The sequence below is a fragment of the Molothrus ater genome, chromosome 1, assembly GCF_012460135.2.
Source record: "Molothrus ater isolate BHLD 08-10-18 breed brown headed cowbird chromosome 1, BPBGC_Mater_1.1, whole genome shotgun sequence".
Lineage (NCBI taxonomy): Eukaryota > Metazoa > Chordata > Aves > Passeriformes > Icteridae > Molothrus > Molothrus ater.
The window spans coordinates 63,213,022-63,235,674 of record NC_050478.2 but is presented as its reverse complement, the minus strand read 5'-3'; the positions used below and the strand labels follow the sequence as shown (position 1 = coordinate 63,235,674).

General features: G+C 40.1%; 1 protein-coding gene across 1 annotated transcript in view; it reads left to right on the top strand.

Annotated features, from left to right (window-relative positions):
- RNF182 (ring finger protein 182) overlaps window positions 1-10,690 on the top strand; it is a 36,085-nt gene extending 25,395 nt beyond the window's left edge. Inside the window, exon 3 of the mRNA XM_036378874.2 lies at window positions 925-10,690. Within this exon, the coding sequence (XP_036234767.1) occupies window positions 1,132-1,869 (738 nt within the window). The 5' untranslated portion in view covers window positions 925-1,131 and the 3' untranslated portion in view covers window positions 1,870-10,690. The remainder of the gene's footprint in view (window positions 1-924) is intronic.
- The last annotated feature ends 11,963 nt before the right edge of the window (window positions 10,691-22,653 follow it).

The following is a 22,653-nucleotide window of genomic DNA, read 5'->3' as shown; positions in this document are numbered from 1 at the left end:
CTCTTGAAAACCAGAGCATCTGGTGAATGCCCTTGGAAGACACATTAGCCTTTATCCAGCAGCCACGTGTTGGAGGAGACACTTGTTGCAAGCTAAAGAACACTTATTATTGTAATTGTATGTCCAGTAGCTGGGTGGAGAAAATAAATGGGCTGCTCCACAAACAGAAAAATTAAAAAAGCCTAATCTAGATTTGACCTAGGTCCCCACATAACTCTTTGCAATAACCCTGGACCTCTTTCATACCCGTTCCACTACCCCAAACTTTTTATTTCCCCAGAGTATCACCAGCTTCCCCCTGGTTGCCCTCCTCTCTGGCTGAGCTACAAGCAGCATGCTGCCCATTCAGAGCAGAGGTTGGGGTGTGCTGACCACCCATTGCCCAGGATAAATGGTGCTTACTGTAAATATCTCTCCTCTACCCAATTGCCAGTGCTCATTTCTTTTTAGCAACTTAATTATCCTCAGTACTGTGGCCCTTCTGCTGATTTGTTTGAAATTGGACAGCAGGTTCACAAGTTACCAGGAAAGACCAAAAGCTCCAGGTGTCAAGTCTCATTTCCTTGGGAAACCAGAGTTTAAATAAATGGTCACAGATCAGTGACCATCAGATTAGATTGCAGCTTCTGCTGAGAACTTCATGGGCTAAACCACTCAGAGCTTCAACTCTGAAATAAAGCCGTTCAGTATGATGCTAAGTTTCATCATCATGACTGTTATATAGGCCTCATATGCCACAGAAAAAAGCTACCTTAGAGGTAGTTTTAGCAAAGGAAGCTGAGCTTGTAAAAAGTAGAACTTGTGTATTTCATTTGCTAAAGATTTCCCTCTCCGTTTTCCTCTCTCCCCTTCCCTTTGCTTTTCCCCTTCCCTTTTCTGTTTTTGCCTTTGCTTTCAACAAAAATTCCCCTTTGGCTTTTTCAGATGGACGCCTGGCTCAGAGTAAAGGACATGCAGTGTACAATCCCTAGCAGAAGCTGAAAATGGATGATGTCTACTGATGCTGTTCAATGACATCATCTCCTCTTTTTCTGTTTGAGATGGGTGATAGGAAGATGTTCTAAGATAAGACTGAGTGACCTCTTCATCCCTTGACTTCTCTTTCCACAAGCCTGAAAACCACCTGAAGAAATGACCACTCAGCTACCAGAGGAGTCTGTGGACACCCAGAGCTCAGATGAGCTCGAGTGCAAGATCTGTTACAACCGCTATAACCTGCGGCAGAGAAAGCCAAAAGTGCTGGAGTGCTGTCACAGAGTGTGTGCCAAATGCCTTTGCAAGATCATAGACTTTGGTGATTCCCCACAAGGAGTCATAGTGTGCCCGTTCTGCAGGTTTGAAACGTGCCTGCCGGATGATGAGGTCAGTAGTCTTCCTGATGACAACAACATCCTTCTGAATTTAGCTTGTGGGGGAAAGGGAAAGAAGTGCCTACCAGACAACCCAACAGAACTGCTGTTGACTCCCAAAAGGCTGGCATCTCTGGTTAGCCCTTCTCACACCTCTTCTAATTGCCTGGTTATAACAATCATGGAAGTACAAAGAGAAAGTCCCCAGACTCTGAACTCAACCCCCGTGGTGGAATTTTACAGGCCTACAAGTTTTGACTCTGTTGCAACTGTGTCCCACAACTGGACAGTGTGGAACTGCACATCTTTGCTCTTCCAGACCTCAATTCGGGTGCTAGTGTGGTTGCTAGGGCTGCTGTACTTTAGCTCCTTGCCTTTAGGGATTTATTTACTGGTATCCAAGAAAGTCACCCTTGGGGTTGTCTTTGTAAGCCTTGTTCCTTCGAGCCTTGTTATTCTCATGATTTATGGCTTTTGCCAGTGTGTTTGCCATGAAGTTCTAGAATGCATGTCATCTTGATAACAAATACAGTAAAAAAAGGTGTATTACCAGATGTGTAGCATAGTTGATTTATCCTGGTTTTGTATTCTTTGTATTCTTATTTATTCTTATTGTCCATCCCACTAAATGGAAGCAGTTACATCGTCCCTTTTTTCCAACTGAATTTGACACTCCTCACTTCAAGCATTTTTTGAGCTAAGAACTGGAAATAAAAATTGCATGTTGATTTTGAAGGGCTGAATTTTAGAAAGGGATAAAGCCAAATCACCAAACTAGGTGCCTGCTGCTGCCACCACTGTTCAAATGAGTAGGACTTTGCTTTGTATTGGACTGATCAAGTCAGTTCATGCTGTAGGATTCACCCAAGAAGAAATTACTGTAGCAGACACCTTCCAGATGCAAGTACTGCATCTCCTCACCAAAAGCATCTCATGCTCTGAAATATCTGTTATTTATAATCGATCATCATTTATAGCAAATTAAATCACTCAATTAATATTCTATGAAGAATAAAACTACCAGTTTTTTTTAGTTCTTGCTACAGCAAAAATACTTGTGGGAGGCCAATTTTTTTTTTTAATGTTAAAAACTTGTCTCCAGAACACTTTCCCCAAAGAGAAGCCCATTTTTCCTTGTCATACAGTTGCAGCTCACTGTGAAATATTCCTGCTAACGTGTTATCTTATTTATCAAGAGTTCTATTATCACTATAGTGCAAAGATTCCATATCCTCAGAGTTTTGTACCTACTCAATGTTTCTGTAAGCAGTTCCTCTAAGCACTGACTGTTCTTGGTCCTTGCAGTAGCTATCTAACTCCTGAGCCCACCAATCCACTCTTTTATACCACTTGTTCTTATTGGCTACAGGTGTGGCCTGTTAAGATCAGGCCTGTTCCTAATCTTTTGTAATTGGTTCAGCTGCAACTCTTTGGGGGATAAGATTACATTCTATACCAACTTCATACTATATCCCCCTACACTAATGAGTACTTCTGGGGACCCAGCCACATGCTTGCTTTTCTCCAGATGCACTTATTTCAGTGTACACACCTTAGGCTTCCCTTTGAGGGTTCAGAGCTCTGCAGATTTCTCTAGCTATGTTCTGTTATGCTTACCCTCCCTCCCAGCATTTCCACCACCACCAGTGATATTTCCAAGCCACCAGTCCTTTCTTATGGATGACCAACCTCATGCACATGTACTCTGTGGTAGCTGTGCTGAAGAATTTGGCTTATGTGACTTGAGCTCTCAAGACAGACTTTTATTCCCAACCATTAGAAAACAGATCTCCAGTCAGTAATACAAATTTGAGGAAAAAAATCTGAAATGGTTAACTAGGGCTTTGTTTGGTTGTTTTTTTGGGTTTGTCAGTTTGTTTGTTTGTTTTTGTTCTGAGTTCACAGAATGAGCACTGTAAGGAGATAATGTGACTTTGGGAAGATTTTTGTTTAAGGCATAGTCCTTCAAAATGTTTTAATACTCTGAACTCCCCCTGTCACCACTGTGAGTTGATGGCAATCTAGATGTGGCAATTAGCATGTCTCCATTAGTGGAGCTCAGAGGAATTACTGATACTTTACCATTCCACAAATAGAACCAGGCCCTGTAAGGCTTGCTTATATTTTGCATGGTTTAGGATATTTTTTGAACTACTGGAAGAACACAAAAATAAGTAATATTTAATGTTTATGTGTATAACTAGGTCTAGCAACACCGCAGCTGCAAACTGGTTTTCTTGTGCACAGCAGAGTGGAGTTGAGCAGTGCAAGCCTGGTTTTTGGGTCTGGCACAAGACTTAGTCATACCAGGGCAGTGAGTGTAAAAGGGAGAGGGGTTTGTTGCATGAAAATTGAATGTATGGCCTAACAATATACTCTTAGAGCAAATGAACTTTGGTAAGAATGAAAAAAATGACAGTGGGAAAAGCAGAGCCTGTCAAGAGGATTTGAAGTTAAGCTGGTTCAATTTTTGTAGATGGCACAGGTGGTATCTGCAGTTTTATTCCTATTGCAAACAGAGAAAATGTGGAAATGTAAAGGTCCTGCTTTTCTTGACCCTCATTTTCTAATTGTGCGTATATATGTGTGTGTATGTACATATAGACACGTATGTGAGAAGAAAACTTACAGCCAAATCATAGTTTTCAAGTGTATGGAGTTATGGAGCTATGTATTGAATGATTAAAGGAAATGTTTCAGACTTTTCTGTAATGACAATAATTATACCTAAAATATTTTCAGAATTCCTAGAAAATGCTGTTCCTAAGTAGTTGTTTTTAATTTTTGTGGTAAAGCACATGTAGTTAGAAGAGGAATCATCTCCAGTCAAGGTTTGACTCATCTATGAACTCATAAATTTTAAGTATCCAACAACAATCATGTCAAAAAGAAAGAAAAATAGAAACCTATGTGGTTTTATAGAACTTCATGACTTTTGGAAAGATGTATTTGTAGTGTTAGGGATTTATATGTTTTAGGATTTGTTCAATTTGTCTGAATATAGTGTCTCTAATAAAGGGCTAATAGAGGATATAGGTTTTGCAAATGTGTGATATATGTGAATTACCTCTGCACAACATGCTCTACAGTGCTACCTGTTGTCTTTTCCTTTTGCTTTTCAACTGATTATCTTAGCTCCAGCACCTGTACTCTATTTTAAAATAGAGCCTAAGTGTAGCAAAATTACAGTGGTATCAGTTACACATCACAGCACAAATTAATACACCCGTTGTTATACTTCTCTACTTTTCAGACTGCCAGCCCGTTAAATTTATGCTGTTATTTCAGGCTGTGCTGAGTGGCATTTCTAACCCACTCAAAGATGCTAGTGTGCAAAAGCATATTGATTGTACAGCTATGCTGCCACTCAGCCAGAGAATGCTATTGCAACTTTGGGGTCATAAAATACCTATATGACTTACAATATGGCCATTGAGAATTGCTAGGAGATAAATCTCAATTATTTGTGGAGAAGAATTTTTGCTGTATGACTGAGACTAAAAGAACTTCAGATATTACTCTTTCCTTATTTTTATTCTCTACCATCCTTTAGACTTTGAACTGAAAGAACTTGTGTCCTCTGCAGTGGAATAACTGTGCTGAAATCAATGTAAATGGGGCTAAAATCAAGACTGGCTTACTTCTCTGCCTGGTTTTCCTTCCTTTTCTCTGACTGTTTTTCTCTCCTTGGAAAGTAATGGCTCCTGAGGTTGTAAAATACTGCCTGCACACCAAGGCAATTTCCTTTCAGTGGGATTTATTCCTGCTATGCCCAGACATGACTCAACCAAGTACAAAGTGCTAGAAATTCATTACTCCAGGATTAATTTAGACCAAATGAGATATTTTTGTATTGTTTTTAATTCCTGCTTATCCTGTGGATGCAGATTCTATCCTCTCCAGCTGCCCATGTACAGTATGATATTGTGGTATCCCCTGAGGGCTGGGGCAGGATGATGCAGGAGCAGCTGCTGGGCACAGCTTAGGAAGGATGTGCTGGGCTGGGCCATCCTGTGAGCAGGATGAAGGTGAAGGATGAAGCTTTGCAGGTGTGGCTTGAGCCCAGAGCCGAAAGGGCAATTAACAGAGTGTGGGTTAACAGAGTCTTGTGGGCTCTTACATAGGAAGTGGGGCTGGGTTGGGCTGACTGAGAAGCTGAGCAAAACAGAGAGGGGAGGTTAGTCTATGCTTGGGACAAAGGGGCTGTTGTGGATAAATATTTTGGGGTAGAGCTGCTGCAAACAGTTTAATGCTTTCCATACTGACCCTTCTGGGGTTTAAAATTCCTTTGGTAATTAAATTAACTCCTGCTGTTATTACAGTTGAGTGCATTTACTTTCCAAATGGCAAAGCATTGAACTTCATTCTAATTTAGATGGATCCTTAGATTTGGGCATACTCCCACTGTTATGTTAACTATTTAAAGCTACAGGACTGGCCAAAGTAAGGGCTGATGTCTCTGATTTAGCCGCATTGTGAGCTTTGGTAGGTCCTGCTATATTGATTATAGGCCCACAAAATTGTATATGATAATATGATACTTGTATATGCTAATATAAAACTCTTATCCTGATAACATTATTGGCAAATTTCAGGATTGCCAGTATTTAACAATGTACCCAAAAATAGACCCTTCCAAACAGACTTGATTACCTGAAGGTACTGATAAGTTGGTCAGAGCATGATGCTGATAACACCAAGGTCAAGGCTTTGATCCCTGTATGGACCATTCGCTTGAAAGTTGGACTCCGTGATCCTTGTGGGTCCCTTCCAACTCAGAGAATTCTCTGGTTCTGTGGAGTCCAGCAGCACACAGCCAGATAGACAAGCACAGAACAGGAAAACACAGCTTTCCACCTAAGTGGCTACACTTTAACCTGAGGAAGAGGAACTGAGGAGGTTCACAAGAAGGTAGATGTTGTTTTCGAGGGAGCTCCTTGTTATTGGGTACAGGGCCGGTTTTTTTCTTAATTTTAACCAGTTCTAGTGGTAGATTCAACTCACTATTCCTCTTACTTTTCTGCCCCCTCTCATGAAACAAGTCTACATGAACTGTGGATAAATAGTATTTTGTAATAAAGCAATCTTTTCTACCACGCTGAGTTTGCAGCCCAGTCCAGCAGGGCAAGGCTAATACTGAAAATACGGCAAATTGCTGCCAGGATGCAAGAGTGAACAGGGTGCAGAGGGTAAACAGCAGCATGCTGTTGAAACAGTTTTGATGTCAAAGCAAGGAAAACATGGGGCTTTGTCTTGGCTGGTTCAAAATTACTGAGAGGCTGTCCCAAGCCTGAGCACCTGAACTGTCCCAAGCATGGCTCAATACCCACCCCTGCATTACCTCTGGGACAGTTGACTTCAGCTGTGCATCTTGATTTCTTGCACAGGAGTTTTACATCATGATTTCATCTTCCTGCATGGATGGCAGGCAGAGTGAAAGATTCTCAGTGTTACACTTTTAAACATTTTGACTATCCTAAGGTTTCTCAGGGTTGGCGTTTTTTTCATTTCTCATATTTATTTCTACAAAGCAAGACAGTGCACTTTATTTTAAACAGAGTAGTGCCTTCAAGGATTTAAAAAAAACCAAAAGAAAGCAAAAGAGAGAAAAAGAAAAAATGTGGGGAAGAAGAACTGAGAATTTTGAAATAATTTTAAGATATTCAAAGTGATAGAAAGAGACTGAGAGTCTTTTTACTTTCATACTAGCAGACTAGATGTTATCCTTTGAGTGACATCAGTAAATATTTAGTGCTGGAGATTCCTGAGGGAGTTGATAAGTCTGCCAGACCTTAAGCACAGACCCCATACTCCACTACATTTCTGTAAAGCACCATTCTTCTTTTGCATCAACAACCTCTGTCAAAGTTGAAACATCACAGTTCACAGAGAGTTCTGGCACAAAGAATAAATCCCCAGTCTGGGGACAGTAAATCATCTTTGTAGAGACATGTGTGACAGTAGCAAAGCTTTCAGTGTTAGACCTTAAACAAAGAGAAGTCATCTTGCAGTCTGAATTGCTAGCATAAATTTAATTTTAAATCAAGTTTCATTGTGCTGGGCAGCACTACAACTAGAAAACGTTTTTTTGTTTTTCTGCCTTTTGCTATCCAAATGTGGTTTGCATTTTAAAAAATGTATTAAATTGTAGAAATCAGAGATGGATAGGAAGAAGCCTAATAAGTAATTTTATCCATTTCCTTCGCCCCTGTAGAGATGAATGCTTTGTCTAGTCTGGTTTTAAATATCTAAAGTGATGAGGCCTCCACCTCTTCCCACAAGGGACTTCTCAGCCATTTAATAGGCTTCTTTGTTAGGAAATACTTGCTTCATACTGATCCCATTTTTTTTCTTCTGCATAATGTAGTCCCTTTCTTCTGTGCCCACTATTTTTAACTTTTATGAAATCTTGGAAATGTATCGTATTTATCCATTTCATACTGTAGCTGAATAATTCATAATCCTTGTTATTCAAGTAACAAAAGATATAAGCAAGCAGTAGCTGAGCAGCTAATACTTCACTGAGATGGTGTACCATATACCAGTGGGTATATTTCCTGGCAAATCCTGGCTGACACTGCTTTTTGTATTAGGGAGTGAAAAATGTCAAGAATGTCAAGCGAAACTGAAGAAATGCATCTTCCAAGTGCATGCATGGCAATATTACTGAAATTTCAAGAGGTGCTGAGGCAAAGAGCCTACTTCTTTGCATAGAGCTTTTCTCTCTAAAAGTGGATGATTTTATTAAAAGTACGCTTTCAAAAAGCATTTGAATTTTCTTTTCATAAGAAAACCTCTAAGATGAGAATCACACTATGTCAAAACTCTTTAACTTGTTGAGAGACAAGGCTGGATTGATTGCCACTCACTGCAAAGCAGTTTTTGCTGACAACTTAGCTCAGAAGAAAAAATGAATCCAGAGTTTGAAAAGATGCCTTTGCAACTGTGTCACTGGAGTCAGATCTGTGCATGAAAAAATGACTCATGTTTTGACAACAGTAACTGCATTTCTGATTTAATTACAACATATTAGATAATCCTCTGCCTCACTCAAAGGACAAGAAGGAGCAGTGTGACTAAGGAAACCCTAGGTGGACAGCTAGATTTTATGTGGTTTTGCATTCAAAAGCTACTTACTTCAAAAAAGCAGTGCTATGCTTTATGCTGACCCTGGGCCAGGTGGGAGGTCTGCTGGGTCTCTCTAACCTCAGAGCTGTAGTGGATGCACATAAAAAAGGTATTTGAAGAGCCCACATCAATGTAGAGCTCCTCATATACCTCCTAATATATGGCAATCCTCAGTTTGGAGATCTCTTGAGATGGAGGTTGTGCCTGTGGGTTTCATCCTTGCCTATGGACTTCTTTGGATTCCTTTAAATGTTGTGTTTAACCCACTTATAGGTGCCCACTTGGCACCTATAAATTCCCACAGCATAGGGTCCCACAATTTAATTCTATACTTGGTGGAAAAGGTCTGCTTGTCTTAAAAACCCCTGAGATACTTCTGCCCTACTTATTCCAATAAGGAAAGCAGTTCTGAGGTATGATGGCACATTGTTTCCTCTACACTCCTCAGAACTTCCTCTGTCCTTGGAGATGTTAACATCAGGGTTTTATCCCTCATACTTCTCTGCAGCTGCCTTTTGTCCAGACTGTTTGAGCTCTCCTTAGGCAGCAGGCTTTCCATGTTCACCATCAGCCACTGCACTTGCCTGAACCTTTTCTACTGCTTCCTCTTTTTTACTTTGAGGTGGGATGAATCATTTAGAAATAGATTATAGTTAGTGCCATTTGTTGATAAGCCATGTGACCACATAAAGTACCTGTACTCCTACAGCCATGGAAATGACTTTGTCATTTTTATTGGTCCTGACAGCACATCAGTTACATTTGATTATTGTTAGTTTATATGTTATATGGATATGCATTGATAAGTTCACTAACGTGTGTTTATCCTGTACATTCTGATATCCCTGTTAAAATTGTCTGGTTCACATGGGTGCAGGAGACAGTAGATTCCAGAGAATATTTAATTTAATCTTGGCATAGACTGTATGGATTTTAGCTCTATTAAGCACATGGCCTGACGTTGCTGGACTGAGCAGCCACTCATCATCTCTCCCTGCCATAGTGGTGGCATCTACCTCATCCACTTGCTGCAGCCATCCCAAACTACAGCCTAGAGCCTTTTTTATTGCAAGAATAAGTTTTTCTTTTAAACACCTTTTACTGAATCTTTTATTTCCTTAAACCCTGTGGCCTTTCTTGTGTCCTTCTTTCTTCATTCCAAGAAAAGGAGATGCTCTCAGATAAAATTACTAGTAATGATGCTCTTTAGACAGTAAGCTCATTGCACTGGGTTCTTCATATTGCCTAGTAGGGCAAAGGTTTGAGGTCTTTTCCTTCAGAAGTCCTACCAGATATAAGCAGGGACCTCAGCATTTTGCTGTCCTGGGCCTCACAGAAGGCTCCTTGCAGCCCCTGGGGGTCTTCATGCTGATGCTCTTTACATCAGTGTCCCATCTTTTAGTTAGAAAAACTGAGTGACTCTAAGGAAGCATTATTATTGCATTAAAACTAGATAGAGCTTATTTTCTTTCAGCAAAGAATGAAATTATGAGGCAGAAACTTTTTGGGGCACTTCCAGGGTCAGCTGCAAATCTCTAACGACATTTTTGTTTGTTTTAGTAATTAAACACAATAATAAAACCAGGTCAGTGAGGCTGCATGAATCATGCAGATTGTTAATGAAGTTTCACAAGTAGGGGCTGAAAATGCTGGCAGGGGAAAGGGATTTTAAAAAAAAGAAAATGGAGGAAAAGGCTTGCTCACACAATAGGGCTTGGGTGGAAAGGGCAAACAGCTGTAGATCTTCTACAAAAGATTGCAGAAATAATGCACAAAGAGAGGTAGAATGTGCAGAATGTGTGTGTATGCTCCAGTGAATTATGGACACATTGTAGAATGAAATTCTCAATCCAACAAACTTGAAAAATGGAAGTTTTAATCATTTATTGCTTTACTTTTTACTTTGCCACAAAAAAATCCATAGGTTTTAAATTCCAGATCAAGTTGAGGCTTACCAAATGTAACATGAGTTTTATGAGAGGAGTTTGGCTGCTGTAACTTTGCCTTCTATAACTGTCTTTTTTAGATTTATGAGGAAAAGTCATAGTGTGGGAACTTCTTTTTGTTTGTATTTATTTCATGAGTGGAACAATGAAATCTACCATAATCTTGCAGACAGGAAACTATGACATGGAAGCAACTGGCAAAAATATAACCATTCCTATCTGAAAAACCAATTGTTTCACTCAATAAAACTTTAATTTTTCAGTAAAGATTTGTCATGACAAGTGTATTTCTTAATGTCTGGTTTTGAAGGACTTTCAGATTTTATTCCTGGTATTCATTGGAACAGTTTAAAAATAGACTAAGGGGGAGTATGTGATAGTATTTCACAGTGTTTTAAACAAATAGACAAATATTTTTTGTTTACTGCACAAGTATGTAAAGTGTTTTGTGCAAAGGAAGACTGCAAGAAAACTGAATTAAAGTTAGACAAATTTCTGGATGATCACTCAACCATGTATTTTTAAAATAAAATGACAGCATGTACAAGGGAGCATTCCAGGTAGCAGCCAGCAAGTAGTTTGCAGCATGCATTTTGCATTGGAGTCCTACATTTTCTGGCCTTATCAACTGGTTATTAAAAACACAGGGCTGATTCCTGGTTTAGAGAAGGATGTTCTTGCCTGAAAATCCTTAGTGCAGGCACCTCTAAAGCCTGAGTCCACAAGTGTTTGCTGCTTTTGGGGGCAGCCAGCTGCAGGCTGGGTTGTCCCCGGCGCCATCAGAGAGGTGTCGGTGGAGCACGGTCTCAGGGACACGGATGGGATTTGCACACATGTGCGCAGGAAAATGGAGCTGCTCAGCCAACACACTCTCCCCTGGCATGAATTATTCCTTCTTTTAGCAGGACTGCAAGGAGTAAGAGTGTTGTGTAATTCTGCTGGCTTCAGGTGCAGCCAGAACACAAAAGAATGTAACTCACAGAGGTGCGGTATGTGATCCTGTAGAAGTGGGTAGAATAGGAAGATTTATTCACATTTGCCAGTATGTGGCCACTGGTGTAATTTGCATTTTGAATGGATGAGACTTTGGTTTAGTGATGGCTAGATATAAAACTCATGCAGTGCTTCTTTATTTTTTAAATTACAAAACATTCCCTGCCATGCTTTGCTTCCTTCTTCTCTGTTAAGCTTGGATGGCCCAGAACTGATCAGCTTTCTGATATCCAGATCTCATGAGCCTCTAAGCTTGCAGATCTCTGAACCCTGGATTGTAGGCCAAACCCTCTCTGAGCTGAAAGCAACCCATCCTTGGAAAAAGGTGGATGTGTGTGGTAATCACATATCCTCTGAACAGAGGATTTTCCTGGGAAACTGTGAGAAGCTGTGATAAAGCTCAGAGAAAGAATTAAAATGATTATTATCTCAATCTCTGCCCCTGGCAGGCAATCTCTGTTTGTCAAAGATGTTTACAAGAAGGAGCTGTCCCTTCTTGACCAATAGGTGAGAGAAGGTTCCTAAAGGCCAATCAGGTCTTAGGTCCACCATTGTATCTATAAGAACTCTAGATTTCTAATAATAAAGTGCCTTTTTCATCCTTTCTGATGATAGAGTCTCTGTATCACCTTTGTCTGTCCCCGACACCGCTTCGGTGATAGATGTGTACTGTCTACCCCTCTTTCTAGTGTACAAATAAAAGCTCAGATTAAAATGTAGGCAGTTGTTTTGTTCCATGGTAAATTCTAACATGAAGTTTCTTTTCAACTTCTTTTTTACCACCTCAGAATTTCATCTATTTCTCCTTGTTTGTCCTAACAAAACTTTATGCATAGGTTTAGGAAATCAAGTGCAGTATGTAAACAAATGAGAGAGAATGTGATCTTCACTTGCAAGTTCTTTGTTTCTTTACTGAACAGTACTCATAAAAGCAGCATAAAAAATAAATTGGGAAAATAGGCGGCACTGGTAGATATCCAGACTGAACTTTTAGCACTTAGCCAGCATTGCTGGAACCTCCAAAGAGGAAAATAAATGAAGCTTAGACCAATATTCTTTATACGTTAAGGCTAAAAGTCAGCTCTCTCCCTCCTCAAACACAGAAAATATCAGTAGCTGCTTATGCACCGCAAAGGGATGCAAACCTGTCCCTCTTACCATTGATACATTGTTTGAAAGGAGAATTATCTGATGATCAATTTGGCTGGTGTTTTGACCTGGGACTCTTAGTCCCAGAAGCAGGGGAGTGCACCTCAACATCACCTTGTGGAGAGGGCTGGAAGGACTGTGACACCCAGACCTTGAACAATTTAGAGATGCTTCTTGAAGGATGTTACCTGCCAGCTGTGCCTGCTTGTCTGAAATGTGAATCACAGCTGTCTCCTTGACCAAGGAGATACAGCTGAACCATGTGGTGCCAGACTTCTCTGGGAAACCCTACAGAGCAAACTGAGTGGGCTTCAAAAGGGGAATTGGGAGGAAGAGCCTTGTGGGTATCTTTACAGGGCAGCAAGAGAAGAAGCCCTGTGTTCCTGTTAACAAGAGAGTGCATTTCATTCTCAGTATTGCCTGCCTGCCTCGCTGCTGGATGGGAGTGAATTTATCTGAAATGAGAATTATTATTCTTGGAGAGAAAAAAATCTTTGCAATTTTGACACATATGGAGGCTTCAGGTTCTTTTGGACATCATAAAGTGAGAAGAGTAAGGTGTATGTCCCATGTAATCTCTGCAGGTGACTGTCCCAGCAGCCTGTGCCACATGTGCTGCTCTTCCTTGTGAGCACACCCTCAGATTTTAAAAAAAACTCCCTCAGACCTCTTTGCATGTTGGTCAGTGGTGGTTTCCAAACCCAGAAGAATAAACAGGATAAGGTGGATGCTGTACTCCAGCACTTTGCTACTTGGAAAGCATAAGGCAGCATCTGTGGGGAAGCAAAGGGAAGTGGGGGAGCAGTACTAGGGGCCCCCAGAGGGGACAGTTGTCACCATGATATTTTCTGAAGAATCCTTTTGCCAGGATTTTTCTCCTGAGAAGCTGAGAAGCCTCAGAAATGAAATGTAAACAATAATTATCTGATTGCTTTGGAATGTGGTCTGGAGGTTGTTTACAAACAGGTGCATCTTTGATTGGTTCCATGTGAATTGTTCATAATTAACGACCAATCACCATCAGCTGTGTCTGACTCTGAGGGGTCAGTCATGAGCTTTCATTATCATTCTTTTCTAGCCTTCTGTTTCATTTCTTTCTTTAGTATAGTTTTCATATATCATATCCTATCATATCGGCGTTCTGAGATCTTGGAGTCAAATTCTCATCTCTCACTTCTTCCTGGGACCTCACAACACCACAGACAGTGATGTGTAATGAGTAGGGAAGGCCATATGGTGGGGAGGTGAAACCGGGAGGTGGAGGCTAATGAAAACTCAACCCCATCCTGAACTGAAAAGCCTACTGTAAAGACTCTTTATGCATCAGTCCTTAAGGAAAATTTGTCTGTGAGCAAATGGCTCGTAAAATTAATACCAGTGACAGGTTAAATTGGGCAAGAAAAAGTGAGACCATCACTGGTTAGCTCAGAAGCTCTCCAGTCAGTCATGTTAGATGAGTTTTTCCTAGGCTAAAGATCCTGCTAAAGCTGTCTCAGACCTATCAGTGGTCCTCTTCAAAAATTTAGGAAGGATATAAGAAATATCAGGAAGAAGGGAAAAGACAGATATGTTTATATTTTTCAAAGAGGATTGGGTAGGAGCAGGGAATTAGTGACTGGTCAGCTCTCTGCAGCTCTCTGTGGTTCCCCTATTATACTTGAAGGCAGATGCAGGACTACCCATTGCTCCTGCTATGATTGTGTCTCTGAATGATTGAAAAATTTCATATTTGTTATGGTAAAGGAAAAATCCAAGGTGAAGGTAAAAGCATAAAGGGAAAAATCTACTATAAAAAATACGCTGTAGGAGTTGCATGCCTCTGAATCACCTAGGATTCATTTAATAACCAATTGTTTCAGTAAAACTGTAGTAAAAGAAATTTCCTATTGACATGGGTTTACTTCAACAGCTGCCAAGCATAAGTCAAGGAATGTTTACTTTGGTGCCTTTGTCTGACAGAGAAGGATTGTTTCTGGCAAGCACTTTATATTGTTTTAAGATATCAGTCAAAACAAACAAGAATGTGAAAATTGCATTTCAAAAGTAATCTAAAGCCACAATGCAGAGTCTCAAACATTAGAGGACACAGCGAGGGTAGGTGTGTTGATATATTCAAAGAATGGCAATATATTTGCCTCTTTTATATTCTTGATGTGAGTGAAACTCTTCTTGATCCATGGATCTATTCTTTTAGCACAGACAATAGTGCTCAGACTTTACAATGGCATTGACTGTTTTTCCCTGCACCCAGATATCCCAACCACCAATGTGTTTGTGCAAAAAATTTGAGTAGGTAATTTAGCTCCAGGCAACTCACAAGTAACTCCTGTATTTCCACCATCAAATACCAGAAGGGCTAGACAATAGGGAATACAGCAGATCAAAGCAGTGCCATTAATATATTTTAAATCCTTTCCAGTTAACAATTTATATGCTGCATATAGCAAATAGCAAGTTAAAAATACTTCAGGTATGTAATTTCTTCTTTCAGCTTTACATGGTTTTCTTAACACATGACTGTTGAAAGAGATTTTCATGAGTGTTTTTATTTTCCAGTTGCTTTGCTGTACGACTTCACCTTTAAATTCTTCAAGCTGACAAAACCTTCGGTAGCTCAGTGTACCAGAAGCTCCTGCTGATGGTCCCATTACAGCATCTTAATTGCAAACCAGAGGTAATAGCTCATGTTCAAAGAGCACAGACAGAGGTAGGACCAGTGATCTATCTGAGCTCTTTTACAGTGTGAAGTTTTTCTGGGGATGCTGCAGGCTAACAGAGAGAGAGAACAAAAATTTAAAATGATGTATCAAGAGTGCACCCCAAACCAAGGGAGGGCCATACAGCTTCCTCAGGTGTGAAAAGCTGTACACTCCATCTATCCTCAGGCACAGCACCACACCAAGATGTGCCTGTATGTGAAGGGCCTGATGTTACTGAAGTCACTGATGGGGTTTTCTCCTTCCTTTTCTGTGGGTAGGGCAATGAGTGTGTAGGATGCCTCCTACATCTAGTGGATTACTGTAAAAACCCACCGGCATGCTTTAAAAACATAAACATATATGATTGTCATCATGTTAAAGGTGACACAGTCAAAGAAATGCATCTTGCAGCTGCAGCAGCAAAGGGTGAAGAATGAAGATGAAGAATGGCAAAGTGTGTTCCCAGAGCAGCTTGTTAGATCCCAGCAGCATGTGCAAGGGAAGCTCTGCCTGCCACACAGGTGAGTCCTGCTCCTACCTGAAACTTCCATGGTGCTGGAAAAGGAATCTCAACAAACTGGTCTTGTGTAAACTTCCAGTTATCATAAACCAGGGGGTGCATGAATGGTAAAATGAGAAATCCAACACTCAGGAAAGTATCTTAGAGCAGGCAGCAGAGAGTTAATTTAGATTTGCTGAGGGGACCTGCTGTTGTAGCATGATGACCTAAGAAGGTTTCCCAGCCTGGACATCTCTGATGTCTGCCTCCCCACCTGTACCAGGCGGCTGCAACTCAATGGATACCAGGATGATTGGCTGAAGCTACATCATTGCTCACCAGAATGGGGCCATCCCTGAGCCAGAAGTGTTGGAAAACAGGAAGCTCAAAAGCTGCAGCATGATGCAGCAACACACATGTACAAATGCTGCATTGCAAAGTGATGCAATATAGGATCAGAGACTTTTACTGTACAAGCTGAGGCAGTAAATCAGTGAGGGCAGCACTGTAACAGCATGATCTTCTCTGAAAGCTTCCCACTGCAGTCTCATGGGATCCATCTGACACAGGTATTCCTCCTTCCTCATCCAATCCAGCAGATAAGAGCTGAACCTCAGTGCTAATGGGGATCCTTGAGCCTATGCTGTCCAACCAGCTCACCCTGAAACTGCAAAGAGAAATGGAAAGGAGGTACAGACAGATTTGGGTCTTCATGGAGACAGATTTGAGTCCTGTGAGTCTTCATGGGTGAGTCCTCCTGCATCGAGGATGGTCCCTGTGAGGCACTGAGGTTTTTTATCTTTCTAAGTTAGTTTGCTAAATAGGTCCACATACCCTGCCACTTCCCTCAGGCAAATGGTGCCCTGATTGGTCAGCAGTATTGAAGGCCCACAGCAGAATCTGCAAAGGTGTCCAGGTTAGCACTTCCTGTGGAGTACTTATTTGAATTTGGGGTTTGCACAGTCTACTACATTAGGTAATCCTGCTATTTCCCTCCAGCTGTCTTTACTTTGATGAGCTCCTCTTATGCTTCTAATTTGATATAATCAATCACTTCCTGCTAAGACTGGTATCCCTTGCCATCTTTCTAAAATACAATTAGAAGGTCCATAAAAGGCAGGGAATTCACAATTTTACAGAACCAGATCAGCCCTGAGTCTTCACATTAGTCTCTCCATAGGGCCTAAGTACACGTGAATAAAACTGACCTCCTTTTATTGGATTTGTTTTGGAGAGAAGTGGTGGTTACCTTATAAGATTCCTGTTAGTGAGGTGACTCTGAATTCTTATTTGCCACACTCATAAGGGGTTTAAAATGAAGATGGTGTCCTTGTGGCTCTAAGTCAGGAAAATATTCAAGTCTGTGCTGCTGTGAGACATGGGGTCTTAGCACAATCTATTGTCAAGGAAATTTATTTTTAGACAGAGATGAATTTAAACAGCATGGTAAAACCTGTCTTGAACTGGGACACAGTAGACAGCATTAACCTGGCTGGATTTCCCTACTGGCATACAGTTTACCTAAGTCATTTGAACCACTAGCAAAAAGAAAAAAAACATACGGTATCAAAACTTTGCTAGCAATGGTATTTGTGTATACTGTAAATGTGTCATCAGTTGCCTTTTGATAGTGTTTGTAACACTGAACTGTTAATTACAGTCTTGTGTAATCTTGAATTAGTAATTACAGTTTGGTGTAATCTAACGCCTTAAAATGTTTTTTTTTATTTGTCTTTTTGTTTTACTAAATTCACTGGTGTTGCATAAGCTTTTCATTATTACTGGTCACTGTTGACATCAAAATTAGTAAGTAAATTTAGCACAATACACTAATGTGCAAATAGAATCCTTCTTAATGAGTCTTTGGGGGATTTTTTAGATCATCCTTTTTTCTCCCCTTAAGACTACAGCAGCAATACAAAGCATCATATCTTTACCTTCCACAAGTGCTGACTGCCTTCGTGCATTCTTCAGCCTTCTGCTGTGTTTCCACAGCAGCAGCAATCTTTGCAATTCACACAATAAAATTATTGAGTAAACTGTCATAATATTATAGTAAGATAAATCCATCTACCTGGCCACAGTTCATTTGCATTTTACAAATCATTGACAAATTTTATATGGAACATGTGAAAACAAAACACTTTTGACAAGAGATGGAGATGATTTTGGAGTTCTTTATTAGTGTGGATGATGGTAATAGAAGATATGTAAATCACTGATATACTCCTGCTCATTATGGAGATCTTTAAATATAATAATAAACACATTTGAAGCACTTTGCATTGTTTAAATCAGCTCAAATAGAAACCAACCCATAGATTTCTGTGACATTCTGTCTTAGGTGCTTAGAATCAAAACGATAGAGAATGAGGAACTGAACAAAAGGTGGTTACCTAACCTCTCTGAGTCCTGAAAGCTTGTAGATTGCAGGTTATTACAGTGCCTAAATGATAGAATATTTTTTGATAAAAACTTTCTTCTACCTCACTGAAAAGCCAGAGATCAAAAAGCAATGCTGGAGCATAGGGGATCAAAGCCAATTTAGGCTGGCTGCTTTGTTTATTTTTATGTCTTTGCATTTTCAAAATGGGTTCTAATTGTTTCTTGAAATGCTCTGCCTTTAGCTCTACACTTCTGAATTCAGTTTATTTTAAGAATTTGGTCTCCTTCATTCACCAGCAAACTCCCAGTTAAAAACAATGCAGGATGCAACAGTGGCTCTTTATTTCTAGAACATATAACAAATACAATTCTTAGAGAAAGGAGAAGAATATGTTTTTTCTAACAAACTGAGAGAATTATAAACAGGAAAACCACACCAAGCTAAAAGTGAGTAAGTCTGAGCTGGGTGTTATTCTGTGTTCGCAGCTCCCTCAGGAATGAAGAGGAGGAGATTCGTGGTACCAAACAGCAGGGTCTGGTCCCATTTGAACACAACATTTATAGCAGTTATCACAAATGTCTACAAAGACCAGTCTTGTGTATGGGCTCAGTGATAAAATACAGGATTCTAAGGTATGGGATCTACTGAAATAAATCACAGCTTCTCTGAACTACATTTCACATATCATTTGAAATTACTGGCTGCAAGATTCCAGTCACTGGCAAGTTTCTGTGCTGTGTGGCCTCTTTGGAGTTCCAGTGGTGTAACTGAGGTGAGCTTACTGTTCCTTTTCAGCACCAGACAGAAAGCCATTGCTGTCACTACCTTCATGTTATTCCATCAGTACCCATTTCTTTGTGTCACCAACATTTCTGACCCCCTGACCAATTTCTCAGAAGCAGGACCCATCCTTCCTGCTAGCAGAACACATGCACAGGCCCTCAGAGCTGTCAATTATTTAGTGTGAACTGCCTGATGAAAAATCTTGTATCAACTCACCCCTTAAGAAGTCAGTACATCAAAGTGGTTTGAACCATACCCAGACACTCTTCCAAGATGGATTAATTTGGAGGCAACTTCATCTTGAATTTCAGATTCCCAGCTCTGCCTTAATTTTTTGTTTAAATTACTGTTTTTAAAAAAAATCTTACTGAAAAGAATTGTATCACAGAGAATCCAAGGTCAACAGAAACTTCTGCAAAAACAGAGCTAGGACTTGCAGAAGCATCTACACTGCAGGGAGAGGCAGTACATGATGAAAGAGCTGGAACAGAAACTGGGGTTGTTATCTTGCATTACTGTGTAAGAAGATGGAATCAAACTCACATAAACACCTGATGGAAAAACAACAACAAACAGAAAGAAGATGCTAATGATAGGCATGAATTTGAACCATGGTTGTCTGCAGAGCTAACAAAAGCTTCATTTCTTAAATGGATAAGAGGAAATACTTCACATAAAGACCACTGAAAAATCTGTGCAATTAGCTTCTCAGCACAGATGTTACTCAATTGAATTCAAATTAGGGAGTAACGACTCCTAAGCTTGCTAAGATTCATCTGAATTTGAAGTATAAGATTCAAATGTAGATGATCAAACAACAGCGTGATTTATCTGTTAGATGTATCAAGAGAACTGAGCCTGGGGTTTGAATTCATGCAGGGCTTTAAGCCACTTTGTGCAACATGGTATTTCTGCTCTCTCTGATCATTTCTTCATCTTTCTTTTTCATTTTTTAAGATTTCTTTTTGTGTCATGAGCAAAGTACACTGCTCATTCATAAGGGGATTGCTCAAATCCCAAGTTCTTCTTTATTTCTGATTTCATTTGCATGAATGTTTTACTCAACTCCTTCCCATTCTGGAGAAAGAGGAGCCATGTGGAGTCTCCTGCTGTCTACTCCAGCTGGCCTTGGATCAGCCATGATCCAAGCCTTAAACTCTCCCCTCCTGCTCTGCTCTCAACTTGCCACTCTCAGAAATGGCCAAGCACCTTCCACAAGGATGTGAGCCACTTTGATTCCTACCAATTTGACAACACAGCTTCTTCTCCCAAGATTTTGCCTTGACATATTTCTGTGTACAGAGGGCATTAGGAATGCATTAGTGTTGCAAAGTGTTCTTCCTGAGACATTTGTGGAAAGTACTTTTTAAACATATAAGGTTGTATTTCTGAATTGCAGGAAAGAAGTGTGCTTTCCCCTAAATATTTGATTATCTGTGTAAAAAATGCTGCCTCTCTTCTTTAGTGTCTTAAGGGACAAATGCCTTTCCTCATGATAATTATTTATTATAAACAGAACTTCCCAGAGCATTAGAGAAGATGAGAAAACAAACTTGGACCAGATGTTAGTCACACTATTTAATGCATTATTGGAAGGTACTCAGATCTTTGGTGATAGCTGTCGTATAAAAAGCTATGCAGAACAGAAACTAGCAAGCGAGAAGCTTTCAAGCCCAAAGGAAAATAGAGTTAAATTGTCCAACTGTGCAGCTCTGGTATTCTACTTTGTTGTATGTAGTCTGATAGGCTTTGTTCTGATCTTCAGAATACTTCATTGGGCTAAATTTGTTTGTGTGCAACTCCATAGGCTTTAATACGCTCATAGAAGAGTTTAGTTTGGTCTGTTGGATGTTGGGTGTTTTGTGCATGCAGCATCATTCCTAGGAGAAGATTACTTAAAGATAAAAATATTACCTACATATCAAGACATGGTCATCTACTACCTGAGACCCAAGAGAGAAAAATAAAAATTTCAACAAATTAAGAGTTGGCAGTTGTCCAGGAAAATAAGTTGAAATGCTTTTCAAATTTTTTTTCCATAGTTCCTTGAGAAACATTTCTATGATGTTGGAGAAAAAGATGTTTTGTGTGAGGGTTTTGTTTATCCTATATTTAATTCATTTCTATCTTCATTATTTAAACCTTAAAGCTACAGAGACTAATTAGGCAATGCTATAACAAGGATTACTGAACTGTAATTATTATTTATTCAAATCAGTGGAAGAATTACCAGGGCTTATGTTAAAGACAACAGAAGCTAATGGAGGAAGAAGCAAAGGAGGCCAGTAGTGATTTTAACTGCATATTGTAATAATCTAACTTTGTATTGTCAGCCACCCAGCAGTGCAAAAGTAGCCATCTAATTGACACCCTGAAACCGGGGTCTGCTGATGTTGGCTTGTGAGTTATTCATTTCAACCATAATTTTTTCAAATGACCTCTTTTTAAAGAAAAATCATTGGGAAAATTTACATATAGGGTATGAATACTAGTATTACTAGCTGGTTGATGAAATAAAGTGCCTGGGAAAAGCTGCAGAGATGTATTTGCCTGATATTTTCTCTGTATTTAAAATGTGTGGTTCTTTGCTCATTCTCTGAAAGACTCCAGACTGCTTAATGGCTGCAAGTGCCCACAGCTTTTCATCTGCAGTTTTAACCCACAAGCTACTTCCCAGCTGCATTTCTAGCATTCAAAAAGCCAATTCCAGCTTCATTTTAATTTCACTGAAAATTTTCAACAGTCCCCAAATGGAATAGTGCTCAGCTGAACTGCCCAAGGGTCTCCTTCCTCCCATCCCCTTCCCTCCAAACACACTCCAGCTAACAAACTTGTCAGGACTGGTGCAGTCTACAGGCACATTATGGTATAGTACCAGGGTTTAATCTGGCAAAGATCCTGATCTAGAGATAAACTAACTGATGCAGAACATCAGTATTGGCAGCCCAGATATGTTCTCCTCTGATCTAGCATGAAATACTTTGGTTCAGTGGAACAAAAACATTCTCATTCTGGTCAATCCAAAAATATTCCCATTTTACCCAATCAGGTAAAAATTGAGATTTTGTGTAAACTGTCTTGCATTTTGTTATACTTTCTGGAAATAGGACCCAATGTCACTTGGAACTCTAGGTGCTAGTAGTGAAAAGAGAAGAGGAGGCCATTTAAAGCTGCATTTCCCATTCTAGTTCTTCCCTACTCTCAAGTTTCCCAGATCCCAGAATCATTTCTCTGTGTCTCTCTGGAGTCAGTGTTACCCTCCCGAAGTCAAAGGAGATGAAAGCAGGACATGTGTGTGTGTGTAATTTCAACAATGTGTGCTTCTTGCCAAAGGAAAATCAATATGTAAAATCACCTTATAAGAGATTCTTTTTTCCATTTGATAAAGAAGAAATGTGCTTGCTTTCCTCCCATGCAGCCTCAGGTCATGTGCATTTCCCTAACTTCATGTGCATACAGAAGGAAGGGCATGTGACAGGGCACAGTCACATCCTGGAAGGGTATCACAAAAGACCTGAGATGTAGAAATGGCCATGGCATGACTGCATGAAGAAAAGTTCAGTGTATAGAGCCCTGAATCTGCAAATGTGGGGACTGGTCATTTGCCACAGGGATCCAAGAGCTAAAATCCTTTTCTCTCAATGAAAGCACAGCTGTCACTTTCAGGCTAGTGAAACCTTGGGGCTCCTTGGGGCAACCACAACCATGGGATTTGAGAGAT